The sequence below is a fragment of the Vulpes vulpes genome, chromosome 12 (genome assembly GCF_048418805.1).
Source record: "Vulpes vulpes isolate BD-2025 chromosome 12, VulVul3, whole genome shotgun sequence".
Classification (NCBI taxonomy): Eukaryota; Metazoa; Chordata; class Mammalia; order Carnivora; family Canidae; genus Vulpes; species Vulpes vulpes.
The window spans coordinates 58,508,114-58,535,090 of NC_132791.1; the positions used below are offsets into that span (position 1 = coordinate 58,508,114).

At 42.6% G+C, this 26,977-nt stretch overlaps 1 protein-coding gene and 1 pseudogene across 4 annotated transcripts in view; one reads left to right on the top strand and one right to left on the bottom strand.

Annotated features, from left to right (window-relative positions):
* Positions 1 to 17,013, bottom strand: part of LMNB1 (lamin B1) — a 57,017-nt gene extending 40,004 nt beyond the window's left edge. Inside the window, exons 1-2 of one of the 4 annotated variants that reach the window (XM_072728665.1) lie at positions 15,647 to 15,681; positions 1,842 to 1,986 (exon numbers count right to left, since the gene is read on the bottom strand). Coding sequence is in view for 1 of the 4 variants with exons in the window: in XM_025994998.2 (XP_025850783.1) it covers positions 16,214 to 16,572 (359 nt within the window). In the remaining 3 variants the exon portion in view is untranslated. The other 3 variants (XM_025994998.2, XM_072728664.1, XM_025994999.2) reach the window with 3 other exon arrangements.
* A 5,269-nt stretch (positions 17,014 to 22,282) lies between these two features.
* Positions 22,283 to 22,611, top strand: LOC112917106 (cytochrome c oxidase subunit NDUFA4 pseudogene; annotated as a pseudogene).
* Positions 22,612 to 26,977: the final 4,366 nt, after the last annotated feature.

Consider the following 26,977-nt stretch of genomic DNA (forward strand, 5'->3'; position numbering starts at 1 on the left):
TGTTTTAAATAAGAACGTTAAAGAATCCATTTAAGAAGTCCAATATCTGAATAACAAGAGTCTCAGGAAGCAGTAAAATAGGAGATAATCATGAATAAAATAATTTTTAAATCTGTCAAGGACTGAAGGACATGAATTTTCACACTGAAAAACTAACACCATGTGACCAGCACAATGGAAAAAAAGGGACCCACACCGAGGAACACCCTTAAGAAATTTCAGAACTGGGGCACCTGGGTGCTGAGGTCAGTTAAGCCTCCGACTCCTGGTTTTTGCACAAGTCACAATCTCAGAGTTGTGCGATTGAGCCCTGCATCTGGCTCTGCACTGGGCATGTAGTCTGCTTCAGATTCTTTCTCCCTCTCCCTTTGCCCTTTCTTCTTCTCTCTCTCTAAGAAATAAATAAATCCTTTTTTAAAAAATATTTTGAGAGAGAGAGGAGAGAGAGAGAGAGAGAGAGAGAGAGAGAGAGCATGTTGGGGGAGGGGAGAGTGGCAGAGGGAGAGAAGCAGACTCCCTGTTGAGCAGGGAGCCTGACCTGGGGCTCAATCCCAGGACCCTGGGATCATGACCTGAGTCAAAGGTAGATGCCTAACCGACTGAACGACCCAGCTTTAACTGATAAAGATTAATAAATCTTGAAAGAAAGAAAAAAAGAAAAGAAAAGAAAAAAAGAAAAGAAAAGAAAAGAAAAGAAAAGAAAAGAAAAGAAAAGAAAAGAAAAGAAAAGAAAAGAAAAGAAAAGAAATGATTGATTCCAGAACTGGACCAAAAAAAAAGGATGCTACATGCTTTTTAATTTTTCATTCATTAGTACTTCTTAGCAACAACAAAAGCTAAAAACTATAAAGCATGCCTTCAAAATCCTTAGGAAATGTCCTTTACAACTTAGAATTCTACATCCAAACTATCAATGTTTATGCTACGCAACTAGCCTCAAGAAGAGTACAAGGCTCTGAATGCTATTTCTTCAATAACATAAAACTAATTAAAAAAAAAAAACACCCTCATGATTCCAAATGTCTTGATGTTTAACAGTATTAAGTCTTTCTATATAATTAGACAAAACTGAGTGGGAAAAATGCTATTTCCACTGGTAATCAAAAGGTGGTATAGGGAAGAAAAACTAATGACAGTACTCTAATGAGTTCTGTTGGAGATTATGTTCATAGTACAGAAAGACATGGCTGCCATAACACAATATGTGTTCCTAAAAACTCTTGCATTCTGCAGACATTAAAGTAACAGATCAAATGGAAAAAAAAAGTTGGACAACCCTCTCAAGACCTAGGCAGTTTTGTAGCCAGAGCACCAGCAATAACATAAATAATAATTAGTCCCTGAGGAGATGACTTGGAAAGGAGTTTAGTGTGGCTACAACTACAATCAAGAGATGCTTATAAATGCAAAGAGTCGTCATGCTGGCTTGCAGGAACTGAGACAATAGAGATAGAAGTAGAGCTCTCAACATACCACCATCTATAAGAGCAAAGAGAATGTACCTCTCTGGGAGAGGGAACCCTAGGAGCAAGCACTCAATTTTAATCTTCTTAAAATAAAATTGAAGAGCAGCAACCCATAAATGTAAGAGAACAAACTGAGGATTGCCAGAGGGATGGGACATGGGTGTGGATGGACAAAATGGTGGAAAGGAAAGGGGGATACAGGCTTCCAGTTATGAAAACAATGAGTCACACAGATGAAAAATACAGTAGTATAAAGGAGACAGTCATTGGTATGGTAATAAAGTTGTACAATGGTGCTGAAATCCATTGTGCTATGGATGTCATTTAGATACAGAGATAAATACCAAAAAAGCAATGAAAATAAATGAAGGTAACCTTTTTTCATGAGAAGACTTGGGAGAACTGTTAGAGTCCTTAAGTTGAGTAGACACATACACATTGCTGGGTAGTCCTAGGTTGGTTGGTTGGTTGGTTGGTTTTTCAGGCTTGTATTAAAAACATCTGATAGTTGAAGACTTCCCTAAAAAAATGGATAAAGTGGACATCTGAGAGGTGAGAAGTTAACCCAAAGATGAGAGAAGTCTAGACAAAGGCGCTTTTGTAAAATTGCTATTAAGAGGGAGCATGGTAAAGAGGGTTGAATAAAGCAACTCATAGTGAGAGGAGAGAGCATGACCAAGTACAGCTAGAAGTGAAGCAGCAATCAGAAAGGAGCTGGCTCAGGCAGGGAAGAACCTTGAGGCAGAATGACTACTATGTCGCAGTTTGCCCAGGACAATTTCCATTCATGCCAGTTGTCCCAACATAATTTATAGCTCCCTCTTTCACACATAAAAGTATCCTTATTTGGATACTAACTTATATAGTTAACCTGCAATTATGTAATAACTGAGGGTTTCAGTCTTTATCCTAGAAGCTACTAATCTTTTAAACAAAGAAGATGAAGTGCATTATCAGAATAAGTGCTCTGGGGCAGCCCTAGTGGCACAGCAGTTTAGCGCTGCCTGCAGCCGGGGATGTGATCCTGGAGACCAGGGATGAGTCCCGCATCGGGCTCCCAGCATGGAGCCTACTTTTCTCTGCGTGTGTCTCTGCCTCTCTCTCTCTCTCTCTCTCTCTCTCTCTGAATAAATAAATTAATAATAATTGTTTTAAAAAGTGCTCTGGTCCTCTAGCCAATGTTTTATAATATAAAGTTCAACTGGGAATCTACTTTTAAGAATGTCTCTTCACAGCCAACATTCTTACAAGTGATCTCACAATCTTTCTTCCCGCTCCTTCCTTAATTATCCTACTTCTTTTGATTCCACTGCCTTTTACTAGCATTAGGCACCCTCACAACAAAAATCTCCCAGCCACCAAAGTTAATAGGTACTTTTAGGCCTTAACCTACCAAAACTATACCAGCATTCCTGCTGCAGAACTCAGCCCTTGTTCTACTTCTCTATTACTTACCACCTCCACTGTGGGTTTTCCTTTCTCTACCTAGTCCTTCTATGTGGATGTTTTCTATGTCTTTGCACCCCTCTTGTCTTTTGTTTTTAACCCCAAATATCACCCATGCTCCTACAACTGTATCTCCAAAGTCTCTCTTCAGAACTCCAGTAGTCTAGATTGCCACTAACATCTCCCCTAACTCCCCACTAACCCTGAGTAGGTCCTCTAATCCAGTTCCTTACTCATCAAGCTCTAAAAGCAACACTTTCCCCAGGTTCCATGCTTAGAAGCAGAGTCACCCTAGACTCTTCTCCCCAATCTACCATGCTTAGCATCTTTTAAATCCATTTTATGTCCTTTCCTGTGGCTGCCCTGAATTCAGGGGCCACCTCATTAACTCCCCAAGTTTCCTTAGGGATGTTTTACCTCTACTCTTCATTTCCTCCACAGAATGGCCAGACAATTCATCCATTCATGTCACTTTTTTCTTGAGGCTCCTCATTTCTTAAAATTCAACTGTCCTCTACCACACACATACATACTTATTGCTCTAGTTAGAGCCTGCCATTCAGGAAAACACCCTCTTCTAACGTTTCCCAACCATCTAGTGCTTATTTAGCTCCCAATACTTAGCTCATTCCCCTGGGATGTCTTTCAAAACTTCACAAGGCTCCGAGTTTGCCTTAAGCTGTAGTCTTTTCCTCCAGAACACCATGTGGATACTCTCACCATAACACTTATTACACTGTATTAATATACTGCATTTACAGTATCACAATAGCATAGTATTTGTTTTCTGCAAAAATGTAAGCAACTTGATAATAAGGACTGAGCGTTCCATCTATTCTGAGCATCTGGGTCAAGGCCTGGCATATAGTTCTATTCCACAAATATGTGAATAAAAAGTGAAAACAACATTTCTGAAAAAAAATTTTAAGTTAAAAAAAATTCCTCTCTGGGATCCCTGGGTGGCGCAGAGATTTGGCGCCTGCCTTTGGCCCAGGGCGCGATCTTAGAGACCCGGGATCAAATCCCACGTCGGGCTCCTGGTGTATGGAGCCTGCTTCTCCCTCTGCCTCTCTCTCTCTCTCTCTCTCTGTGACTATCATAAATAAATAAAAATTTTTAAAAATGTTTAAAAAAAATTCCTCTCCTGAGTTTATTAAAAACAAGAGATTTTAATTCCTTATAATTATTATTAAGGCTGAGAGTAAAGTAGGAAAGTAGCTTTTAAGAAAGATGAGTCTTTTTTCAGTAATTCATCTTCACCCTTTCCTTATTAGCAAATGAAGCCATCAATTAGTATTTCAAACAGCTGCTTCCATTTCTGCACTCTACTGATAAAACCAAAATTACCTCCTGGGGACTATGAACTATCACTGTGAAAAATACACATCCAATACCATTTGCAAAAGTAAAAACCAAACAAACCTGAAAATCAATTGTCCCGTGTAAGAGAGTTCAAGTCTCAACCCAATGACAGTGTGTGGTGAACCTGCTTCAGGCCAGGAAACCCGTAGAATAGCACTCATGTAAGAATTAAACGATATGGCACATAGGGGCACCTGGCTAGCTCAGTCAGGGGAGCGTGTAACTCTTCATCTCAGGGTCATGAGTTCAAGCCCCATGTTGAGCACAGAGCTTACTTTTTTAAAAAACTGAAATGATCCATGTAAAAACTCTGACAATGCTAGAAGACAGAGGTAGGACTTATTCTACCTCTACCATTTATCTGCTAAGTTCTCTGAGCCTCAAGTTTCCCTAATCATCAAAGAGTGTCACTGTAAGGCTTAAAAGACAGTGACTGTGAAGCATTCAGCATCATGCTTGACGAACAAGTTAAGCACAAAATGAATGTTAGCACTTTCTGTCCTGTATCTTGCACAAGTACTTTAATCTCTCTAGGTCTCAATTTCTGTATCCACAAAATGAGGTGGTTAGATCACACGATCCAAGACCTCTTCTAGGAGCAAAAGCGTTCTAATTCTATGATCAATAAATCCAAAAGCAGTGAAGACAAAAAAGTTAAATTTTAAAAGGACCAACTAGGGCAGCCCTGGTGGCGCAGCGGTTTAGCGCCACCTGCAGCCTGGGGTGTGATCCTGGAGACCCAGGATCAAGTCCCACATCGGGCTTCCTGCATGGAGCCTGCTTCTCCCTCTGCCTGTGTCTCTGCCTCTCTCTCACTCTCTCTGACTGAATAAACAAATAAATCTTTAATAAAAATAAAAAAATAAAAGGACCAAGTAAACAGATTAGCTAAGGAAAATGTTATTTATCACCTAGGCCCACACCAAAAGTATCAACAGAAACATAAGATTATAAACCTGAGTCTCAACTGTTTGACCCCTTTATGCCAACAACATTAGCATTACGATGTAAAAATGATCAAGAATTTGGGGCGCCTTGGTGGCTAAGTTGGTTAAGTGTATAGCTCTGGATTTTGGCTCAAGTCATGATTTCTAGATCATATATCAAAGCCCCATGTTGATCTCTGCGCCAGGTATGGAACATCCTTGGGATTCTCTCTCTCTCTCTCTGCCCCTCCAACAACCCCTTCCTTTTAAAAAAACACCAAGAACTAGAAAGAATCTCCAAAATTAAAATTAAATTCCTCTAAACATGGGACGCCTGGGTGGCTCAGCGGTTGGGTGCCTGCCTTTGGCTCAGATTTTGATCCCGGGATCCGGGATCAAGTCCCACATCAGGCTCCCTGTGAGGGGCCTGCTTCTCCCTCTGCCTATGTCTCTGCCTCTCTCTCTCAGTCTATCTCTCATGAATAAATAAATCTTTTAAAAATAATAAAATAAATAAATTCCTCTAAACAGGAAATAGGAACTTGCCTGCTGCTGGTGGCATCAAAAATTGGCAAAATGGTAATTACTTTAACCAGTAAAATAGTTAACATTTAAGCATTAAGTTAACCAAAAGAGGGGCAGTGGGTGGCTCAGTGGTTGAGCATCTGCCTTTGGCTCAGGCTGTGATTTCCGGGTCCTGGGATCCAGTCCCACAGCAGGCTCCCTATAGGGAGCCTGCTTCTCTCTCTACCTATGTCTCTGCCGCTCCCTGTGTCTCTCATGAATAAATAAATAAAATCCTTAAAAGATAATAAGTTAACCAAAAGAAAAAACCTGTTATACTGTCAGCAAAAGAGGATAATCGTGGTGCTCTAATGGTCTCTGGGAAATTGGTAGATACACAGTTACTATGAGGTATACACCCTTGAACATAGTAAGCTAAGTGACCAATAATGTTATCAATGTATCTTTAAAATGTGTTAAATGATAGCACAGTACACTTACTGACATGTAAAGATATTTGCAAAATAATGCTGCACGAAAAAGGTACTTATCGAGACTGATTTTGTTAAAATAAAGAACCATTTTTTGTTAATAATTTGGATATTAACAGAAAAACTTCAGAGCTTTTTATGGAACAAAGGTGATTTTTTATTTTCCTCTTGGTGCTCACCTGTATTTTCTAATTTTCCATAACAAATGTAATAATTCTGTGTAATAAAAAAACTTTAATTCCCCAAATGTAACAGTCAGCAGACAATCCTCTTATCACAGAAATACAGTGAAAAAAAGAAGTAAAAAAACCCTGATTAGGAAACTCCCTTAGAAAAATAAATAAATAAGTAAATAAATTTTTTTTAAAAAAAAGGAAACTTCCTTAGATCCCAAGTAACTAAGAACTTCAGTTAGGCTCCCATGACTCGATGCCTCAGCCTCAATCTATTTGTGAATGAAACAGACCTACACTTCTATAAAATCTAAAGATCTCTAACTCGGACATACCAGAGGTGATTCACCCCGACAAATTAAAGACAAACATTAACAGATTGTGTAGAGGAGGGGGAAAAAAAGCATCAGCAACATATTTTTATAGTGCTTTATCTTTCATTCTGTTTACTTTCTTGAATCTGGGTACACTAAAGATTATCTAGTTGAAGGGATTAAACCTAGGGATTAAATCCCAACAACTCCAAAAGACATCTTGCTCTACCAAACATCCTTTGAAAGCACAGGAAGTGTTATGACAGTTTAATTACTTAGGATTTGCTTCCTAAACTTTAACACCAATTCTAGGTGTTTCATCCTTCCATCTATTCCCCTGAAAGTTAATTTTAAAATGCAGTTTTAGGGATCCCTGGGTGGCGCAGCAGTTTGGCGCCTGCCTTTGGCCCAGGGCGTGATCCTGGAGACCCCGGGATCGAATCCCACATCAGGCTCCCGGTGCATGGAGCCTGCTTCTTCCTCCGCGTGTGTCTCTGCCTCTCTCTCTCTCTGTGTGACTATCATAAATAAATAAAAATTTAAAAAAAAAATTAAAAAAAATAAATAAATAAATAAAATAAAATAAAATGCAGTTTTACAGCTCTTGTATTAAGGCCAGGGTGTTACTGTCAACTTGCTTCTACCAGAGCAAAATAAGGACATAAAAGACCAAGTAACACATGTGATGAAGGTTTCTGTTTTTCAACTCATCATTCTACGTACAAAGAACATTCCCTAAAGCAGATTAGCATTTATTATTTTAAGTTTGAAACCTAAACATGAATGTTAAAACAACCTTGCAGATGTTGTTTACCCTATCTATATACACATTTCTTAAATTTCATTCTATCAGTAACTAAAACATATAGAAAACCAACAAAGGAAGCATATACATATGTACTAAGTCCAAATATATAGTAAATTCCAACACCCTTCCCTACTAGGAAAGTAATAGGAAAAATTATTTTAGCATATCTATATTTCATTACTCTTTAAAATTGCTAAAACTTTAGCAACTTTCATTGCTAAATATTTCCCTGTTAAATATAATATAGCTAAAATATTAGCAATATTTTATCCAAATACTGCTGGATAAAAATTCATCATTATATAATACAAATAAATAACAAGCTAATAAAAATGGTGTAAGTTTCTTAATTCTTCCTGAAATTCAGAAAACTGCCACTCCCTCCTTATCCCAATTATACAGATGAGGAAACGTGGACTCAAAGAATTAAAGTACCAGCCCCCAGGCAGCCTGGGTGGCTCAGCGGGTTTAGCGCCGCTTTCAGCCCGAGGCCTGATCCTGGAGACCCCGGATTGAGTCCCACATCAGGCTCCCTGCATGGAGCCTGCTTCTCCCTCTGCCTGGGTCTCTGCCTCTCTCTCTCTCTGTGTCTCTCATGAATAAATAAATAAATAAAATCTTTTAAAAAAATAAATAAAGTACCAGCCCCAAGTCACAAAAAGTAGGAAGCTGCAACTTCATGTAGTAATCTTGCTTGATACTAGCCAATCTCATGCTATTGTGATTCAGTGTCCGAACTATGTTAACATTGCATATGTACCGGTATGCACTTTTTTTTAATTTTTTTTCAGTATGCACTTTTTAATGAAAACATACAAATCCAAATTTTCCATTAGAAGTTTCCTTACTAAAGTAATAGCAAAACAAAATCAAAAGAATGTTATTTTCCCCAAAGGTTTAATCCCTCAATCTCAAATCCATCTTCCTCAAAGCAATGGTGCTTGGGAATAGTGACATTCTAAAAACCTTCAGGAAAATATATACCATGAAGAAACACAATGTTACAGTGTTAGGACAAAAAAGAAACTTTTATTAAACTGTATTTAAAAAGAAGCACCATTTATTTTGAAAAGGCAAGAAATTACACTTTAAATCATTAAATTTTTTAACTTGAGATTAATTTTTTATTATCTCAAAGATTACTCTGAAAACACCCGCTTTGAGGCCTAATACTGTAAAACATTAAGCTGTTTCATGGGACAGCCTATTTAAGTTTTTTTAAATGAAGAGACAGTAAAATTGGCTCAGCATCTTAAATAATCCTTCAGCACCCATTATATTTGTTATATACCAGTTAGCTCCCATCACAACTTTCCTAATTCATAACTCAAAAAAGAGAAACTTTACTACAGTTAATTTTGCTCCTTTTCAAGCTTTAATAGCTACCACAAAACATATGAGGAATATAAGACAACTTTAGACCTGATGAATCCAGTGAATTTAATAAAAAGCAGTCAATTTAAAAACACAAATCCAGGGACACCTGGGTGGCTCAATGGTTTACCACCTGCCTTTTTGGCCCAGGGCATGATCCTGGAGTCTGGGATCGAGTCCCACACCCTGTGTGGAGCCTGCTTCTCTCTCTCCTTGTGTCTCTCATGAATAAATAAATAACCTTAAAAAAACAAACAAAAAAAAAGGCACAAATCCAGTGACACCTGGGTGGCTCAATGAGTTGTGCATCAGCTTTTGGTTTTGGCTGAGGTCATGAGCTGAGGGTCATGGGATTAAGCTCTCCTCTCCCCCCCCCTCCACCCTTCCAACCACTCCCACTCACATGTCCTCTAAAATATACAAATAAAATCTTTAAAAACAAAAACATAAACCCATACTCCCTTATATGCACTTTCAGAGTTTCTAAAACCCAAAATTTTGATTAATTCAATTGATGACAAAACTTGACCTAAATGGACATGAGGCTATTTTTAGTTGTCTTTCTCCACTTACTCTATTAATGTCTTTCCTTGCAGAAATATGTTTCACAATGGAGTGCTTAGCTATCCCCTGGACCCCAATGGGGGTATCCTATATACAGTACATGCATATTACCTTCTTAAAACTCAAAGTGTTTTTACTTCTAGAACATATCTGGCCTTAAAGGTTTTACACACAAAAAACTGTGGACCTGTATCATGGAAGGAAAAAAAAAAAAAAACATGCATCCACAAAATCAATCACTGGTCAATGACCAACAAATTTAATTCTCCTATATCTAGCTTCCCTGTAAAATTGGTTAATACTGAAATTCTGAAATGTCAATCTTCCTTTTTTGTTTAAAGTGTTGACTGATGGTACTCATCTTCATTCTTAGAAACTCTTCCCCAAAAAACCTTCCAATAAAATATAAGTAGGCTTCAACTGAATCAAAGCAGCTCTATCTTAGATCTGAGATGTTCTCCTGTGAGAGATCAAGCAGATGGAAGCTGTTGTCAAATTCTCTCCAGGAGGACCAAGCGTCCCGTAAATGCTTCGGTCTTTGAGGTACATTGTGTGCTGAGGAACCAAAAAGGAACCAAGTAATTTTGGAATCTATAATGTTTTTAAAGATTTTATTTGTTAGACCATAAGCAAGAGCAGGGGCAGTGGGAAGAGGACAGAGGGAGAGAGACAAGCAGACTCCGCTTGAAAAGGGATTCGCCGGGTGGGGCAGGCCGGGGCGGCGCGGGGGGGGGGGGGGGGGGGGGGGGGGGGGGGGGGGTCGGGGGGAGCTCAATCCCAGGACCTCAGGATCATGATCTGAACTGAGGGCAGACACTTAACCAAATGAGTTACCCAGGCACCCTTGAAATCTAGAATTTTCTTAATCTACCTACATGATACACTAATTATTAGGAGTCTAAATAAAAAATTAGATAATTACACTTAAATAAGAGCTAAATGGACCCAAATAGGCAAAAAAATTTCCTTTTCATCTCACCAATCATACTTCAATTATTGCTCAAAATTAAATGGTTTCCAAGACTTTCAAAGATTGCTACATATAGACATTAGCCACCCCACTACACCCTAATAAAAAGGTAATTAAATATGCCGCATAAAATAAAACCATAGCACTAAAGTGAACTGGGAAGGAATCATTAGCAGACATTACAACAAAATTTCTATAGGTGAAACATATATAAAAGTATGTATCACAAAACATGCCCAGAAGGACTACAGGGGAAAGTGAGGAAGACTCAAAATGGGGGCATTAGCTTGTAGAACAGCTTTGTACCTGATCCTCCTCAGCATCCATTACTCTAACTGCAGGTTTTCCAACAAGTTAGCCAATAGTACATCCCAATCACACATAAAGAGGTCCTAATTTGCTCTTCCATTAGAAAATGCAGGGAAGGAACTATCTGATGGCTAAAGCAGTAATGTTCAACCATTCATTTGTAAATATTGACAACCAAGACCACACAAAAGTCATTTGCAAGAAAACAAGCCAAACAAAAGGAACGAGTGAGTAGGGAGGGAAAAAGATAAACCAGTGAACAGAAAAGAATTTTTAAATAACCCTAAGTAGGGCAGCCCTAGTGGCTCAGTGGTTTGGCGCTGCCTTCAGCCCAGGGCCTGATCCTGGAGACCAAGGATGAGTCCCACGTCAGGCTCCCTGCATGGCGCCTATTCCTCCCTCTTCCTGTGTCTCTCTGCCTCTCTCTCTCATGAATAAATAAAATTTTAAAAATAAAATAAAATAAACTGATAAAATAACCCTAAGTATTATCCTTTGACAGATTAAAGAATGCATCCTTAAAACAGAAACAAAGTGAAGGGATGAATACACCCATACAAAAAGATTTCTTGGAATTAAAAGTATGACCTCAACCTTTACAATGTCACTATTGAGCTACAAAAGAGTCAAATTTATGAGAACTTAAATTTTGTTGTTGTTGTTGAGACAAAAGTGTTTAACATATTAACCACAGAACAAAGAAAACAGAGCACAGAAAAGCAGGGAATAAAGTAGGTTTCCCAGAGTGAAGTAAAGATCAAGACTTTAAATAGAAAGAAACCACTTATAACAGTAAAGATGCATAACAGAAATATCCATTCCTAGGCTTACCACCACACAATTTCAGAAAACCAGGATAAAAGAAAATTCAAAGCCTACTACACAGAGGAAAAGCAAAAGTAATTACCAAAAGAAAATATCTGACTGGCATCAGACAGACACTACAACTCTGGACTCTACATGACAATGGAGCAATATATTCCCAAGTTCTGAGGAAAAGATGTTGAACCAGTATTCTATACCTAATCCAACTATCAATCAAGCATGAAACAAAACAAAGGTATTTTCAGACACAGAGGACTCAAAGTTCACATCCTGCCAACTTTTCTGAGTAAGTTACCTAAGGATGTTCTCCAACAAAATGAGGCAAGACATCAAGGAAAGGAAAATATGTAATCTGGGAGGAAACTGGGTCTAAGGTCCACTAGGAGGATATCAAGTGTACAGTATGTCCTAAGAGCAGAAAGAGCATCTGTCTTTGGCTCAGGTCACAATCCCAAAATCTCGGGATTGAGTCCCACATTGGGCTCCCTCCAGGGAGCCTACTTCTCCCTCTGTGTCTCTCATGAATAAATAAATAAAATCTTCATGTAAAAAAAAAAAAGTCTTGTCCCTCAACAAGAAAAGTGAAAGGCCAGTTAGGGACAAAACTGTACCAAAAACATCAGGATTGGGGCAGCGGGATGGCTTAGTCAGTTGGCTTAGTCAGTTAAGTGTTTGACTTTGGCTCAGGTCCTGATCCCAAGCTCCACACTCAGTGGGGAGTCTGCTTGTCCCTCAGCCCCTCTCCCCCCATGCATGTGTACTCTCTCTCTCTCAAATACCTGGATAAAATCTTTAAAGGTTTTTTTTAATATCAGGGTTGAAACCTCAAAGTAAAACATGGCATGTTTTGAGCAACTGGTGGCATGTCAGAAAGAAAATATATCTGATGCTGATGAAAGGTATACAGATTTTAAAAATATATTTTTAATCCCAGCACACTACAAGATATCTCAGGATATTATCTTCAAGTATCAATCCCTAAGCAGGCCTTCCTTAACTACACCATCCCTTCATCTTCCTTTATTAAACATTTATTATTTTAGAGAGACAGCTCATGCATGTGCATCAGAGAAGCAAAGGGAGAACGAAAAAGAGACCCAAGCCGACTCTGCACAGGGCAGGGCTGGATCTCAGTACTGGGAGATCACAACCTGAGCTGAAATCAAGAGTCAAATGCTTGTGACACGTGGGTGGCTCAGTGGTTGAGCGTCTGCCTTCAGCTCAGGGCATGATCCCAGGGTCCTGGAATCAAGTCCCACATTGGGCTCCCCACCATCACCCCCTGCAGGGAGCCTGTTTCCCCCTCTGCCTGTGTCTCTGCCTCTGTGTCTCTCATGAATAAATAAAACCTTAAAAAAAAAAAAGAGTCCCTCCCCCCCCAAAAAAGAGTCAGATGCTTAATCCACTGCACACCCAGGTGCCACACTACGCTTTATTTTTATTCCTCTTGCATCTGTTATTACCTAATATTATACCAGGTACATTACTTTATTGATTCTAACACATATTCTTCGCTTTTTTTTTTTTTTTAATTCTTGAGAGATAGAAGGAGAGACAGAGCCAGAGACACAGGCAGAGACACAGGCAGAGGGAGAAGCAGGCTCCATGCACCGGGAGCCCGACGTGGGATTCGATCCCGGGTCTCCAGGATCGCGCCCTGGGGCAAAGGCAGGCGCCAAACCGCTGCGCCACCCAGGGATCCCTATTCTTCGCTTTTTTAAAAAATTTACTTATTTGAAAGATAGCACATGTGCAAGTTGGGGTAGGAACAGAGGGAGAGAGAGGAGGGGAACAGAGGGAGAGAGAGGAGGGAAGCAGACTCCCCACTTGATCTCAGAACCCTGAGATCACAATCTAAGCCAAAACCAAGAGTCGGATGCTTAACCGAATAGCCACACAGACACCCCTATTCTTCACCTTTTAATCTTACTGAAACTAGCATGCACCTTACAATCCATACATAGCATTTTCTCCACTTTAACTGACAAAAAGACACACATTACTGTGTAAGTTTAAAGCATACAGCATGATGCTTTGATTTACATATACCCTGAAATGATTAACACAATAGGTTCAGCTAACATTCATCTCCTCACATAGATACAAAAAGAAGGGACACCTGGGTAGCTCAGTGGTTGAGCATCTATCTGCCTTTGGCTCAGGGCATGATCCCAGATTCCCAGGTTCAAGTCTCTTGTCTGGCTCCTTGCATGGAGCCTGCTTCTCCTCCCTCTACCTGTGTCTCTGCCTCTGTCTGTCTTTCTCTCTGTGTGTCTCTCATGAATCAATAAAATCTTAAAAAAAAAAAAAAAGATACAAAAAGAAAAAAAAGGGTGGGAAATTCTTGTGATGAGAACTATTAAGACTTAGCTTCTTAAGTTTCCTATATATTGTATGACATGATGACCTACAGACATCATGTTGTATACTACATCCCTAGTACTTATTTATTATATAACACTGAGTATGTTTTGACTCTCTTCTCTTCCTCCTCCACATCCATACATACCATTTTATAACTACAGTCAGCCAGGTGGCAGTCTTGTTACTATGTGAAAAATCTTCAGTAGTTAACTTTTGGAAAGATTATAAAAGCATAAGCACCAAAATGCTTCAGATTAGATGAAACAGGACCTTTATTTGTTTGCTGGGTATCACTCCTACTGTACTCAGCAACATAAGGTCAGTAATTTATTTCTTTAAAAATCTCTGTAGTCTCTGGAGTGCCTCAGTGGCTCAGTCAGCTAAGCATCTGCCTTTAGCTCAAATCATGACCTAGGGTCCTGGATCGAGCCCTACCATCAGCAGGAAATTTGCTTCTCTGTCTAACTCTGCCCCTCTGCCCGCCTCCCCCCCCACCGCCCCCCCCCCCCCGGGCTCATTTTCTCTCCCTCAATCTCTCTTCTCTGCTCGTTCTCTCTTAAAGAAATAATATCTTCAAAAAAAAATTTTTTTTTTAGTCTCTGCACATACAACAGAGACTGGCACATAACATAAATAGTGTCACATTTTAACACCTCTGAAACAGAAACGCGTCCAACGGGATGGATCCTACACAGTTGGTTCTAATGTTTTTTTCTTAGTAGTACATACAGTAATGGCAAGTCATTACAAGCAATGGCATCTAGGATTTGAAAACATTCAATAACAAAAACATTGAAGAAATTCGGGACAAAAAAATTAACAAATTGGGCAGTGCTGTGAGCGAAAGGATCCATTTCAAAAGATGACCTCAAAGCTCAGTAAATTCAAGAAAAAGAAAAATAAGCTTTTATCGAGTTAGGGAACTAAACATCCAAATAAATAAGAAAAAGAGTGAAACACAATTGCCTTTTGGAAACAGGAGAATGTCACCCGTCTGTCATATAACCAAGTCTACAATTATTTTTTTTATCAAGTGCACTTATTTTTCATGATCCATGTTTTCAAACACTAATAAGGCAGGGAAGGAAAGACGCACACATACGAAAGTCACAGAGATTGAGACCGGGACATTCACACAGATACAGACAGAAAGACATTCGTGGGCAAACAGAGTCAAAATCAAGAGCCAAGCAACTCCAGAAATTCCGACGGACGATAAAGGATGGAGGCCATGAGTTCTGGAAGCAATTTTAGCAAATATCTAACGCATGACATCAACACTAGCAGCCTACCGATCAGAATCACGCCATTTTGCTCATCGGAAAGTCAAGGTGGCGGTGGCCTCAGCAAAGGCTTGCAAGTTGATCCCGGCGCCCCGGACCGAAAACTCAGACCCCCTTAGGGGAAGTAATTACAAACTCAAAATAGCCCCAACACTCCGCATCCACACGACAACCCTTTCACCAGCCCTGGCCTGTCATTAGTCACGATAACAGACGTGGGGGCTGAAAGGGTCTCTCCAGAACCAGAGAGACCAACCGACTACGTTAAGGGAGTGCAAAAGCTCGGGGAGGAGGTTGCTGCCGCGGGGTGGGCAGGCCGCGGGTCCGGGGACCGCAGCCACGACACGCACCAACCCAGCTCGGGTCGTGGGGTCCAGAAGAGCACCCGGGGGACCCGTGCCTGACGTCCCGGAGGGAAAGGACACCTTTCCCCAGGGAATGCTCAAGAGCCTAAACACCCAACTTACCCTGGGCGGGCAGACAGTTCAGACCCCGCCCTCCCTCCCCGCCCAAGACAGGCGTAGAGAGATGGCAAAATGTCACAGGGCCCAGATTGAGCGCGCAAAAGCCGGACCCACCCCCGGGAGACCGGGACGCCGGAGGCAGGTCCCTCCCCTTCCTCTCTCCGCCCGCGCACAGCTCATTCATTCTCGAGGCGGGCAGCCCGTCTTCCCCGGCCGGCGATCCCGGCACCGCAACCCCGCCAGCCGCTTTGTCTCGGGCCTGGCCGGAAGCCGGAGCGCGCATCCGAGCGCGCGCCCAGGCTCCGCCGGCCCGCACCCGGGGCTCGCCGGGCCTACCCGCCGGAGAGCCCCTCTCGGTCTCGGTCTCGGTCTCGGGGTGCGCGCCGCGCCCGGTCCCGCCGCGTGGCCGGGGGACGGAAACGTGCCCCCGGGCCACGGCGTCGCTGGCATTCGAGCCCCCTCCGCGCCCCCGCGCCCCCGCGCGCCCGCGCCCCGCCAGGAGCCCCTCGATTCTCCTTCCCATCCCCCCGCCCCTGGCCGGGCTCCCGCGGCCGCCGGGCCAACACTCACTTGAGCACCAGCTGGTCGTGCTCGGCTTTGAACTTGCCCAGCTCGATCTGCAGCTTGGCGCGCTCGCGGGCCGTGTCGTCGAGCGCGCGGCGCGCGTCGGCCAGCTCCGTCTCGTACAGCGCCTTGAGGCCGGTGAGCTCGCGGCCGCGCACCTCCTCGCGCTCCGTCACCTGCAGCTGCAGCGCGCTGTTCTCCGTCTCCAGGCTGCGCACCTTGTCGATGTACACCGCCAGCCGGTCGTTGAGCTCGCGCAGCTCCTCCTTCTCCTGGAGCCGCGACAGCCGCGTGGGGCTCAGCGGCGTCGCAGGGGCGCTGGCGCGGCTGCCCGACCGCGGCGGCACGGGGGTCGCGGTCGCCATGGCGGGCGGGCGGGCGGAGCGGGGAGGGGCTGCGGACGGCGAGGCGGCGACCGAAGGCACGGACCGACGACCCGCGCCCCCCCGGGAGAAGCACCTGGGTCGGCGGGAGCCGGGTCACAGCACAAAGGGCGAGCGGGGAAGGCTGCCAATCAGCCAGTCGCAAAATGCCCTTTGTAAGAAACACGCACACGCACTCACACCCGCGCGCGGGAAGGTTCGGGCGAGGGTGACCGGGAGCGCCGAGCAGGGTCCGCGCGCCGCCGCCGCCGCCGCCGCCGAGTCTCCCGCCCGCAGCACTTTGTTTCCTCTCTGGAGGCGCGGAGCGGCGGGCGGGGGGGGAGGCGGGGGGAGGGAGGAGGGCGGCGGGGGGCGGAGGTGGCGCGGGCAGTGGCGCCGCACTCTCCAACATGGCGGGCGCGCGCCGGGGCCCACGTGACTGCCGCCGGCCAATGGGGAGCGGGCGGCGCGCTCCGGGGCCCGGGGGCCGGGCCTCTCGATTCAAATTCGGGGCCTCGGGCAACCGTCGGCCTGGCGCGCGGGGCGGGGCGGGGGAAGGGCTCAGGGCGGCCGCGTGGGGCGCCCGGGACAGCTCGCCTGGCGGCCAGGCCCCCCCCCACACAAGGGCCCCCCGGAGGGGGCCGGGCCTGCGGGTGGCGGGAAGGAGCCCCGAGGCTTTCCGGGGCGGGTCCGCGCCGCCGCCCACACCCAGCGGTTCAGGGAAATTCAAACGTCAACGGCCCCTAACAGCCACACGCGGAACTCGGGGAGGCCGGCGGCGGCCGCGGGCGCTGTAACCTTCTCCCCGCCCGGCTCCGAACGGCCCCGAGGCCCGGCCGCCGCAGTTACGTAATGGGTTGCGGTGCACGAGCTTGGGAGCCGCCGGCGCCCCGGCCACAGGCAAACCTTCCCCTCCCGGAGGCGGGACGGTGCCGCGCACACCTGCCGCCTCGCCTCCCCGTGCGGTCCGGTCCGCCTCTGCCTGCGCGTCTTGAGGCGACCAAGCCCCCAGAGAAGCCAGAAGCCCGGACTTGAGTCACGGGGACAGTAACTAGCCCAAGCTGCTAATTGTCTTGCTTCACTAAAATCCATCAGTGCATCGCAATCTAAACTTGCGGGGCCCCTGGGTGACCCGTGGTTGAGCGCCTGCCTTCAGCTCAGGTCACGACTGGGGGTCCTGGGATGGAGGCCAGCATCAGATTCCCCGCAGGGGGCTGCTGCTTCGCCCTCTGCCTGTGTCTCTGCCTCTCTCTGTGTCTCATGATTAAGTAAAATATTTTTTAAAAAATTCTAGACTTCTGCAAATTCAAGTAGAAGTGGACTTTTGCTGAAAAGGGGAATCTCCTGGGGCTCCTGGGTGGCTCAGTGGTTGAGCGTGTGCCTTGGGCTCAGGTCATGATCCTGGAGTCCAGTCCCATGTCAGGCTCCTGGTGGGGAACCTGTTCCTCCCTGTATGTCTCTGCCTCTCTCTCTCTCTCATAAATAAATCTTTTAAAAAAAGAAAAAAGGGATCTCCTAAAATGTCATTGACAACTGGTTCTAATGGAATGTCCCTTAATCCCTTTGAAAAGTTTTCACTTTCAGGCTAAGGTTTGTTGGAATTTGCTGGTCCCTGCCCTGGGCTTTTGGTGGGTTATCCATCCACACACGGCCGCTCTGTGGTGTGGGAACTGTGTTGTTTCCCTTTGAAGATTTGCCCATTTAATAGAGGAATGTCCTTAAGGCTGCCCAGGAGGAACAGGACTGCGTTTGAACCCAGTTTCAGTTGACTCCAGAGCCGCGCCCTTAACTATATAACCTAAAAGGCCATGTCATAATCTAGTAGGAACCCATCTGTAGAATAATGACAGGTTAGCTTCCTTAATAATGGTAGAAAGGAAGACCGGAGTGTTCTTTAAATATTAATCAAGTTCTGTGCATGAGAATTAGTGAAGGGCATCAGGCTGCATGGCACCCTGGGCGGGATTTCTGGACACCCTGAGTGATGAGGCTCTCCTTATGAAGGGTTCCACTTCTTGCCCTGTTATCTACAGTACCTGGCTGAGAAGGAGCTGAAAACTTTCTATTTTGAAGTAGGTGTTAGTTTAAAAGTGAATATTCAGAAAGTTTGAATAACTTAAGAGGGTCTCAAAAATCCAAATTACTGATGAAGAAATGAGACCTCAGGAGGATAGCGCTGGATCATAAACCCACCTCATGCAGGCCTTTTCTACACGGATAATTTGGTTTTTATGCCATGGTCCACTTTGCCTCAGTCTTTTAAAAAATGTGCAGTATTTTTTAAAGTATTTTCCTTCCACTTTTGAAGTTTTAAAACCGGATGTGAAGTGATTTCAAGTATGATTCTTGTTACTCTCAAGCCCATGAATCTTGACAGAATCCCTCAATTCCAGATTCTGTTTAGGAAATTCAGGTTATGTCCTCTTAGCTGAAACAAATTCATTGGAATCAGACAGTCAAGAATTTGCTATTGCTAGCTGCATAACTATGGGAGTTAGTTATTCTTTGGTTTTCTCATAGGAAAATGTGGATGATTCCTACCTTGTAAAGATTAAATCTTAAACATATACTATGGGATAACAAGTAATTTTTTTTTAAGATTTTATTTATTTATTTGAAAGTGAGAGTGGAAAAAGAGGACATAAGCTCATCAGCAGAAGGGAAGGGCAAAGGGAGAGGGAGAAGCAGACTCTCGCTGTGCAGGGAGCTCAGTCCTTGGACTCCATGATTATGACCTGAGCCCAAAGCAGATAGTTAACCAACTAAGCCACCCAGGCTCCCCTAGTAATTCTTCCCAGTAGTAGTTCTGTGTCTCCAATCAAAAGCAATTTTTAAAAATGAGGGGAAAATGGAAAATCTCTTAGCCATAAAGTTAGGCAATCATGTAAATGTTCAGTCAGGTACTTGACTAAATGTACACTTCCCTTTTTCTCTTGCCTGTTCCCATGCCTAACCCTGTACCTGGAGTATTTTCTCCCTCCTCTTTCATTGTAAGTTTGTCCAGCACTCTTCATTCAAATAATTCCTGTAATCCCATCACCGCCAGTATTTTCCCCCAATTAATCAAGAGATGTAACAAACACTATGTAAGTTTGGTGACGGTGCATCTTCACTTATGAGAACAAGCATGATTTCAAATATACTGCCCTGTTTTCCCTATAAACCTTCACTTTCTTGTCGGGGCACATGTTCTGATTATTGGTTAGGCCATATGTATATCCCCACCAAGCCTCAACTTGCCATGACTTTATTTCCCTCTTCAATTTGAACTCCTCCGACTTCAATAGTCTTCCCACAGCACAGAACTACCTCATAACATAGAGACAATTTATTTGACATTTGTCCTACATTCTGTATATCTTTTGGATCTAAGAAAAATACAGGATACCTATCATACCAGGAAAGAAGAAGCTCAGACTAGAATAGGGATGGGGAGACAGGAAGAAGGGAAGGAGATACTGAAAGCTTGCAGTAACCCACTTTTGTCCCAGGAGAGAGGAGTGACAGCTGGCAGAGAGCTGAGCATACAGTGCAAACATGTGGGCTAGCTAGGGGCTGAAGTAAAAAAATGGAGAAAAATATTGCTAAATAGTATCTCCTCATTATATGATTGCTGAATAAATGCAAGAAGAAATAAATTACTACATGGTCTTCTACTAGGCCACATTGTTTCTGTTTAACACACTTTACAAAGTTAATACTGTTTCCAGTTATGTAAGCATAATAATAAATCACGTTTCAGATGGTGGAATGACCGTCCAAAATCCTTTCAAGCTCTGATTTTTTATTATTGTGTTTTAAAAAGAGCCAGAGTTTTAAAGGTGTCTTTATCGTCTTCAATAGCATTTGTTCCCTTAGCAAAGCTCCATGAAATTTACAAACTGCTCAAAGTTGTTTTCCAAATTGCTTGTTAAGATCTAGATATTTGGCAAAAGTAGGATTGGTAGAGTTCTTTTAACCTAGTGATTCCATCTTAGTGATAATTTAGGATTTAGTTGAAAAGAGAAACCAATTTGCATTCTTGCAGTTCAGTTTTATCTTATGCCCAAATATGGTCATAGTGCTACTTTATGTATAAAGGTTATCTTTAAAGCATTTTTTAAAGATTTCCTTTTTATTTGAGAGAGAGAGAGCAAGCAATCACACAGAGGGAGAGGGAGAAGCAGACTCCCCACTCAGCAGGGAGCCAGATGGGGGGGCTGATCCCCAGGACCCTGAGATCATGACCCAAGCAGAAGGCAGATGCTTAACCCACTGAGCCACCCAGATGCCCCTTTAAAGCATTTTTTAAACTAGTATTCATGCATCTGGTTTTTAATTGGCTTTTTTTTTTAATCTTACCAAGGTACTCCCCTTCACCCTATATTCTGCATCTTTACGGTTAAAATGGTAAAAATACGAAAAACTGGAGAAAGTGTAAGGTTTATTTATGCATAGTTCAGCTATTTCTATTCTAATTGGAACTGACCCTGCTCAAAAGTTAAGGGCTTTCCTTTTTCATGATCAAGGCTTTTGTCTTTGATGGATGATTTTATCCCCACCCAATAATTTTTAAACGTATTCATTTAACTTTAAACTATAGAGGTGAGACATTTCTTACCTAAAATAGCTTTGTTTCCAGCCCCCACAGCTGAGTTTAAGAAAGCAGATGAAAAAGGAAAATACAATATTCACGTAGCTAATGTACTAAAATAAAAGAATGAATTTTCAACCAGATGTCAGGGTGTTCTTTACTACCACAATTTTGGGGTACCATTCTTCTCTGAATGGCATTGTAAAAAAACATTCTCAGTTTTTAAGTTTAATTAAATTGTGATATAGGTATAGGAAAAGACTTGAAAAGAAAGGTAGTCTGACTGAATGAGTCCCCTTCATCCCACCTTCCCATCCCTACTATCACAGCTCCAAACAGAGCCTGCCGAATGGAGAGGGAAGAAGAATTTGCGGAAGTCGCTGTCTCTTGTCCCACCCTGGGCTGAGTTGAGGGGAAGAGTTGAAGATTCAAGAATAGAGGTGGTTTGTGCCTCACAACAAAGTTCCCTGTTGTATTCCATCTTGCTGTGGCAGAGTAGAATCCAAGAGCAGCCTTCTCTAGAGCCATGGTATTTAGCAGCCTCAAAAAAAAAAAAAAAAAAGGCAACAAGGGGTATGGGGAGCAATCATCTTGCTTGAGCCTTCAGCCTTGAACTGAAGCAGTGGCTCTTCATGACTCTCCAGCCCACCAACCTATGCTGCAGATTTTGAGCTTGCTCACCTCCCTATTCACATGAGCCAATTCCTTAAAATAAAATTTTTATCTGTATATACAAAGCCTATTGAATCTATTTCTTAGGAGAAGCCTAATACACCTTCCCTATGTCCGTAAGAAGGATGTAGAGGAGCTACCAAAAAAGTGCCAACAGAATGAAATGAGTGAGTGGGAGAGGAAAGCTGCAGACTGACCTGGGTGAAGAGGCCACCTGGGCCATGGTGGAACTGCACACAATTCAGTAGGAACACTGAGGAGAAAAGTTACAGAAGCCAACCTACTCCAGAACCACAGGAAGTCATCACATCTAGGAAAAGCCAGTACAGAGTAGAGAGAGCAAAACCAAAAGGCAGATGGCTCTCCTTACAGCTGTCAAGAATCTCCCAGGACATGACATTACTTAGTTCCAGGCCTTACAGAAACTTGGTTTTTTCTTCTCCTGCACAAGAGGCCTCTGCCACAATCATGTTACACCAGATCATCAGTCAGGTCAAGAAGCATCAGCACTTGATCCCCCTCTTCATATTTATTGGGGCAAGAGGTACTGGAGCAGCACTGTATGTCTTGCACTTGGCATTGTTCAATCCAGATGTCAGTTGGGATAGGAAGAATAACACAGAACCCTGGAACAAACTGGGTCCCAATGATCAATACAAGTTATACTCAGTGAATGTAGATTATAGCAAACTGAAGAAGAAGGTCCAGACTTCTAAATGAAATGTTTCATTATAAGGCTGCTTAGAATGAAGGTCTTCCAGAAGCCATCTGCACAATTTTCCACTTATCCAGGAATTATTTCCCCCCTAAATGCACAAAATCATGTTGGTGTATTGTATTGGGGTTTACACTGAATAATATCTGAAACTTGGGGAAAAAATAATAATCTCCCAGGACTTAGATTCAGTCTCAGATAGGGCAGTAAGGATGAAAAATCTGAAGGGTATTGAACATCAACATGATGGAAATATAAATCTAAACCAGTCCACACCACTAGGCAATTGCAATGCCCATCACCAGAATGGCCCCTTTCATCACTTCACACACTTTTCTCCACCAGTAAGGTTTTTTCCAACACAAGCTCTCTGCAACAAGGTGGGAAAGCTGGCTTCTGGGCACCACCAGCCTAAATTCTCCTGGTAGCTCACAACATAACAAATCACAGGAAAACGGATTTGCTTGTTCAAGTTGCATACTCAACCCTGAACCAATTACTATGTCCTCTGACTGGCCAGGTGTAGGCCAGAATTGATAAGCGGGGGTCAGGGAGAGTCAGGAGTCAGGGCAATCTTCACCAAACCACTTGGGATGGGTCCCATAAAGAATGAGGAATGCATCCCAAAAAGTGATGGAGGAATGCCAGACAACCAGAACAGCACGTGTCTACCTCATGCAAGGAGAGTAAGAGAATTAACTGAAACAGTCCTTTTGTCACCAAAAATTCTCCAGATTTGCATATTTTTAAAAATGTTAGAGGTGCAGCCTTTTGGGTGGCTCAGTCTGGTTGAGCAGCCGACTCTTGGTTTTGGCCTGGGTCATGCTCTCAGGGTTGTGGGATTGAGCCACATATCAGGCTCCATGCTCAGCATGGAATATGCTGGCACAGTCAGTAGAGCATGCAACTCATGATCTTGAGGTTATGAGTTCATGCCCCACATTGGGCATAGAGCTTACTTACATACATTCATATGTAAAGGTAAAATACAAACTCGTAGATTTAGTATACATATCCATCTACTCATTAATCCATGCATTTATGCATCAAACTTGTGGAGGACTTACTACATGTAGAGGTACATGACCCCTGCTCCTGCTCTGAGGAGCCCAACAGTCCAGTTGTGGAAAGGCAAACATAAATAAATCCTGCCTCAAAGTGCTAGGTACTAAACAGGAGACATGAACAAAGGAGTGCAGGTGCATTGAGAACCAGACAGGCCCCTGTGCAAGGGAGGAAGATACCACTTACGAACAGATGATTCTGAGCCAGGTTTGGAAGAATTTCAGCCTCCAGGGACTGGAAGATGAATCCAGTACTTTGTGCAGACCTGTAAGTGGCAAACCACAGGCCCCAGGGAGAATTAGAGGGAAACCCCAGATGGAATCCCTAATTTCCTATGATGTGCTTTTCATTGTAAACCACACTGTGTAGATGGTGCTTTAAACTAAGAATTAGTAGGGTGGTAAAGGAAGCAGATTTTAGCTAACAGTTAACCTCAGGCCCAGCTTACGGTGGTCAAGAAAAATGGAAAATTAAGGAAACTGCCATATAATTAAAACAAGTAAATTACTTAAACCCCATTGATGCCTTGCCTAAGGCAAAATGAAGATAGAAAGCCAATTAAGCAGAAAATTTTGTTGAGTAACTCTTGCGTGCAAGGCATTATACTGTATCCTAGAAAAGAAATTTTTTTAAGTGTGAAGTGTGAGTTGTTCCCTCAATAAAGATATTGTGTGTGTAGAAATATACGGGGGCACCTGGATGGCTCAGTTGGTTAAATGTCGGCCTTCAGCTCAGGTCATGATCTCAGGGTCCTGGGATGGAGTTCCACATCACATCAGCCTCTCTCCTCAGCAAGGAATCTGCTTCTCTCTCTCTCTTCCTCTGCCCATCTCCCCATTTGTGCTCTGTCTCTCAAATAAATAAATAAAATCTTAAAAAAAAGAAATGAAATATATACACAGAATAAATAAGTAGATGAATCAACCAAGCTATGAATGATGTAGATCCAAAGGAGTGATGTTGATGACAAATCACTGGGGCTGCTAAAATCTGGAGAATGAATAAATCCCCGAAGGCCAGGACAGCATGAGAGGATGCTGTAGAAAAAGAGAACTTGAACTAGACATCAAAGTAGGGGAAGACTTATTTCAGTAAGTGATTTGATTTGCCAAAAAATTAGCTTTACACACCAATTTTTCAGGAACAGAACAATTCCTTAAAGTTGGATGGCTCTATATTTTGCATGAAGTACATGTATTTATGAATGTTGAGTATGCATGCCTGGGATTTAATGCTATCAAAAATATTTTCTAGGGCAGCCCGGGGGGCTCAGCGGTTTAGCGCCGCCTGCAGCCCAGGGCGTGATCCTGGAGACCCAGGATCGAGTCCCACATCGGGCTCTCTGCATGGTGCCTGCTTCTCCCTCTGCCTCTGCCTCTGCCTCTCTCTCTCTCTCTCTCTCTCTCTCTCTGAATAAAAATAAAAATAAAAGTTTTTAAATATTTTCTGAAAAGACATGACATTGAAAAGTAACTAAGGACCTCTCCAATTTGCATATATGTCAGGTAAAGGAGCAACTGAACCTCTCCTATATTTCTGATGGGAGTACAACCACTTCAGAAAATTGTTTGACCCTTCTTTATACAGTTAAAAACACATGCACCCTGCAGGTCAGCAATTCTACTCCCAAGACAAATGAAAGCACATGTCTACTGAAAGACTCCGTAATAAGTTTATACTCACACTATTTATAATAGCCTAAACTGAAAACAATCCAAATGCCCATCAAAAGGATAGACAAATAAATCATGGTATAAGTATCATTCAGCCATTAAAAAGAATGAGCTACAGAAAAAAAAAGAATGAGCTACAGATACTTCAACAATGTGGATGAATCCCATGAACATTATATTGAGCAATATAAAGAGTACATTTTATGTATGATTCATTTACGTGAAATTCAAGAACAAAAAGTATAATCTTTGTAAAAGAAATCAGAACAGTGGATGTCCAAGGGGCTAGAATTGATTGGAAGTGAGCATTAAAGAACTTTCTGGAATAATAGCATCATGGGTATATGGACAGAGTTATCAAAGCTCACTAAATTATACACTTAACATGTGCATTTCACTACATGTAAATTTTACCACAATAAAAATAAACATATTTTGGTCTCTTATAGATTAGATTTCTAAACTTCTGAGAAGTACTTTGTATCTTTTTTTCTCAAATAGACAGCTTTCCACCTTATTTGTTGCTTGAATTCTATCTGTTCTGTGGACTCTAAAACCTGTGTGATTTCTTCAGGTGATGGAAATTGTACACAAACACACACATACACACACAAAGAAATTATACACAGCCATTTTTTTAATAGCCGTTTTTTTAAGACCGTGACTTGATCAGATTTAAATGACACATTTAAACTAATATATGTTAATTATACTTCAATTAAATTTTTACTTTTTTTTCAAATAAAAAATTTTAAATAAGGGTTGCCTCCCTGGGTAGCTCAGTTGTTTAAGCATCCAACTCTTGAATTTGGCTCAGGCAGTGATCTCAGGGTCGTGAGCATTGGTCTCAGTCTCATTGCTCAGCATGGAGTCTGCTTGAGATTCTCTGCCTCTGCCCCTCCCCTCACTTGCACTCTCCCTCTCTCTCAAATAGACAAAATATTTCTAAAAAACCTCTAAATAAGAAAATAAAAGATGTATTTGAGTAATGAAGACACAGATGTTCAGGCTGAAACCAGTGACTTAAAGAGAACTGCTCCTATTTTTGTCTTGGAAAGATTGGAATATGTTAGAATACAAATACTACAAAACTGAGAACTTCATAAAGAAAAAAGAAAGAAATCTTTAAAAATAGTTTCTACCTATGAAATTCTGCTTTTCACTACTATATTGATTTTACTTTGCAAGAATATGTATTTGAACACTAACCATTCTATCAATCACATACAAATACCCATCTCTAGCAATCTGGGACCTAAGTTCTTTTAACAATATAACAACTTTCTGAACAACTGAAGGCACATCATAAGTTTAAGTCAGTAAGAGTAAAGAAGTAATTTTTAAGAGGGGGCTGAGGAGAAGGGAGAAAAAAGTTATCAGGATCTGGTATAGCATTGTGACTTAAAAAGGATATTTATTATTATAATTTTATATTTTATATCTAAAAAGCCAAAAAATTACCGATAGTTTCAATAAGACATATTTTAAATTTTGACTACATTTTCTCGGCCACACGGGCCTTGTAAACACTATGATTTCCAGCTGGCTGGGGGCGGGGGCGGGGGCCGGACAGACAGACAGCCTCCTCTCTCTAAGGGGCTTCTTTAGATTTGAGGGGGCAGATGAGAATTTCATGTTTATCACAGGGGTTCACGGGATGACAGCGTTCGGAGACACTGCTGTGGAGACAGGAAATATAGCAGTCAGCTC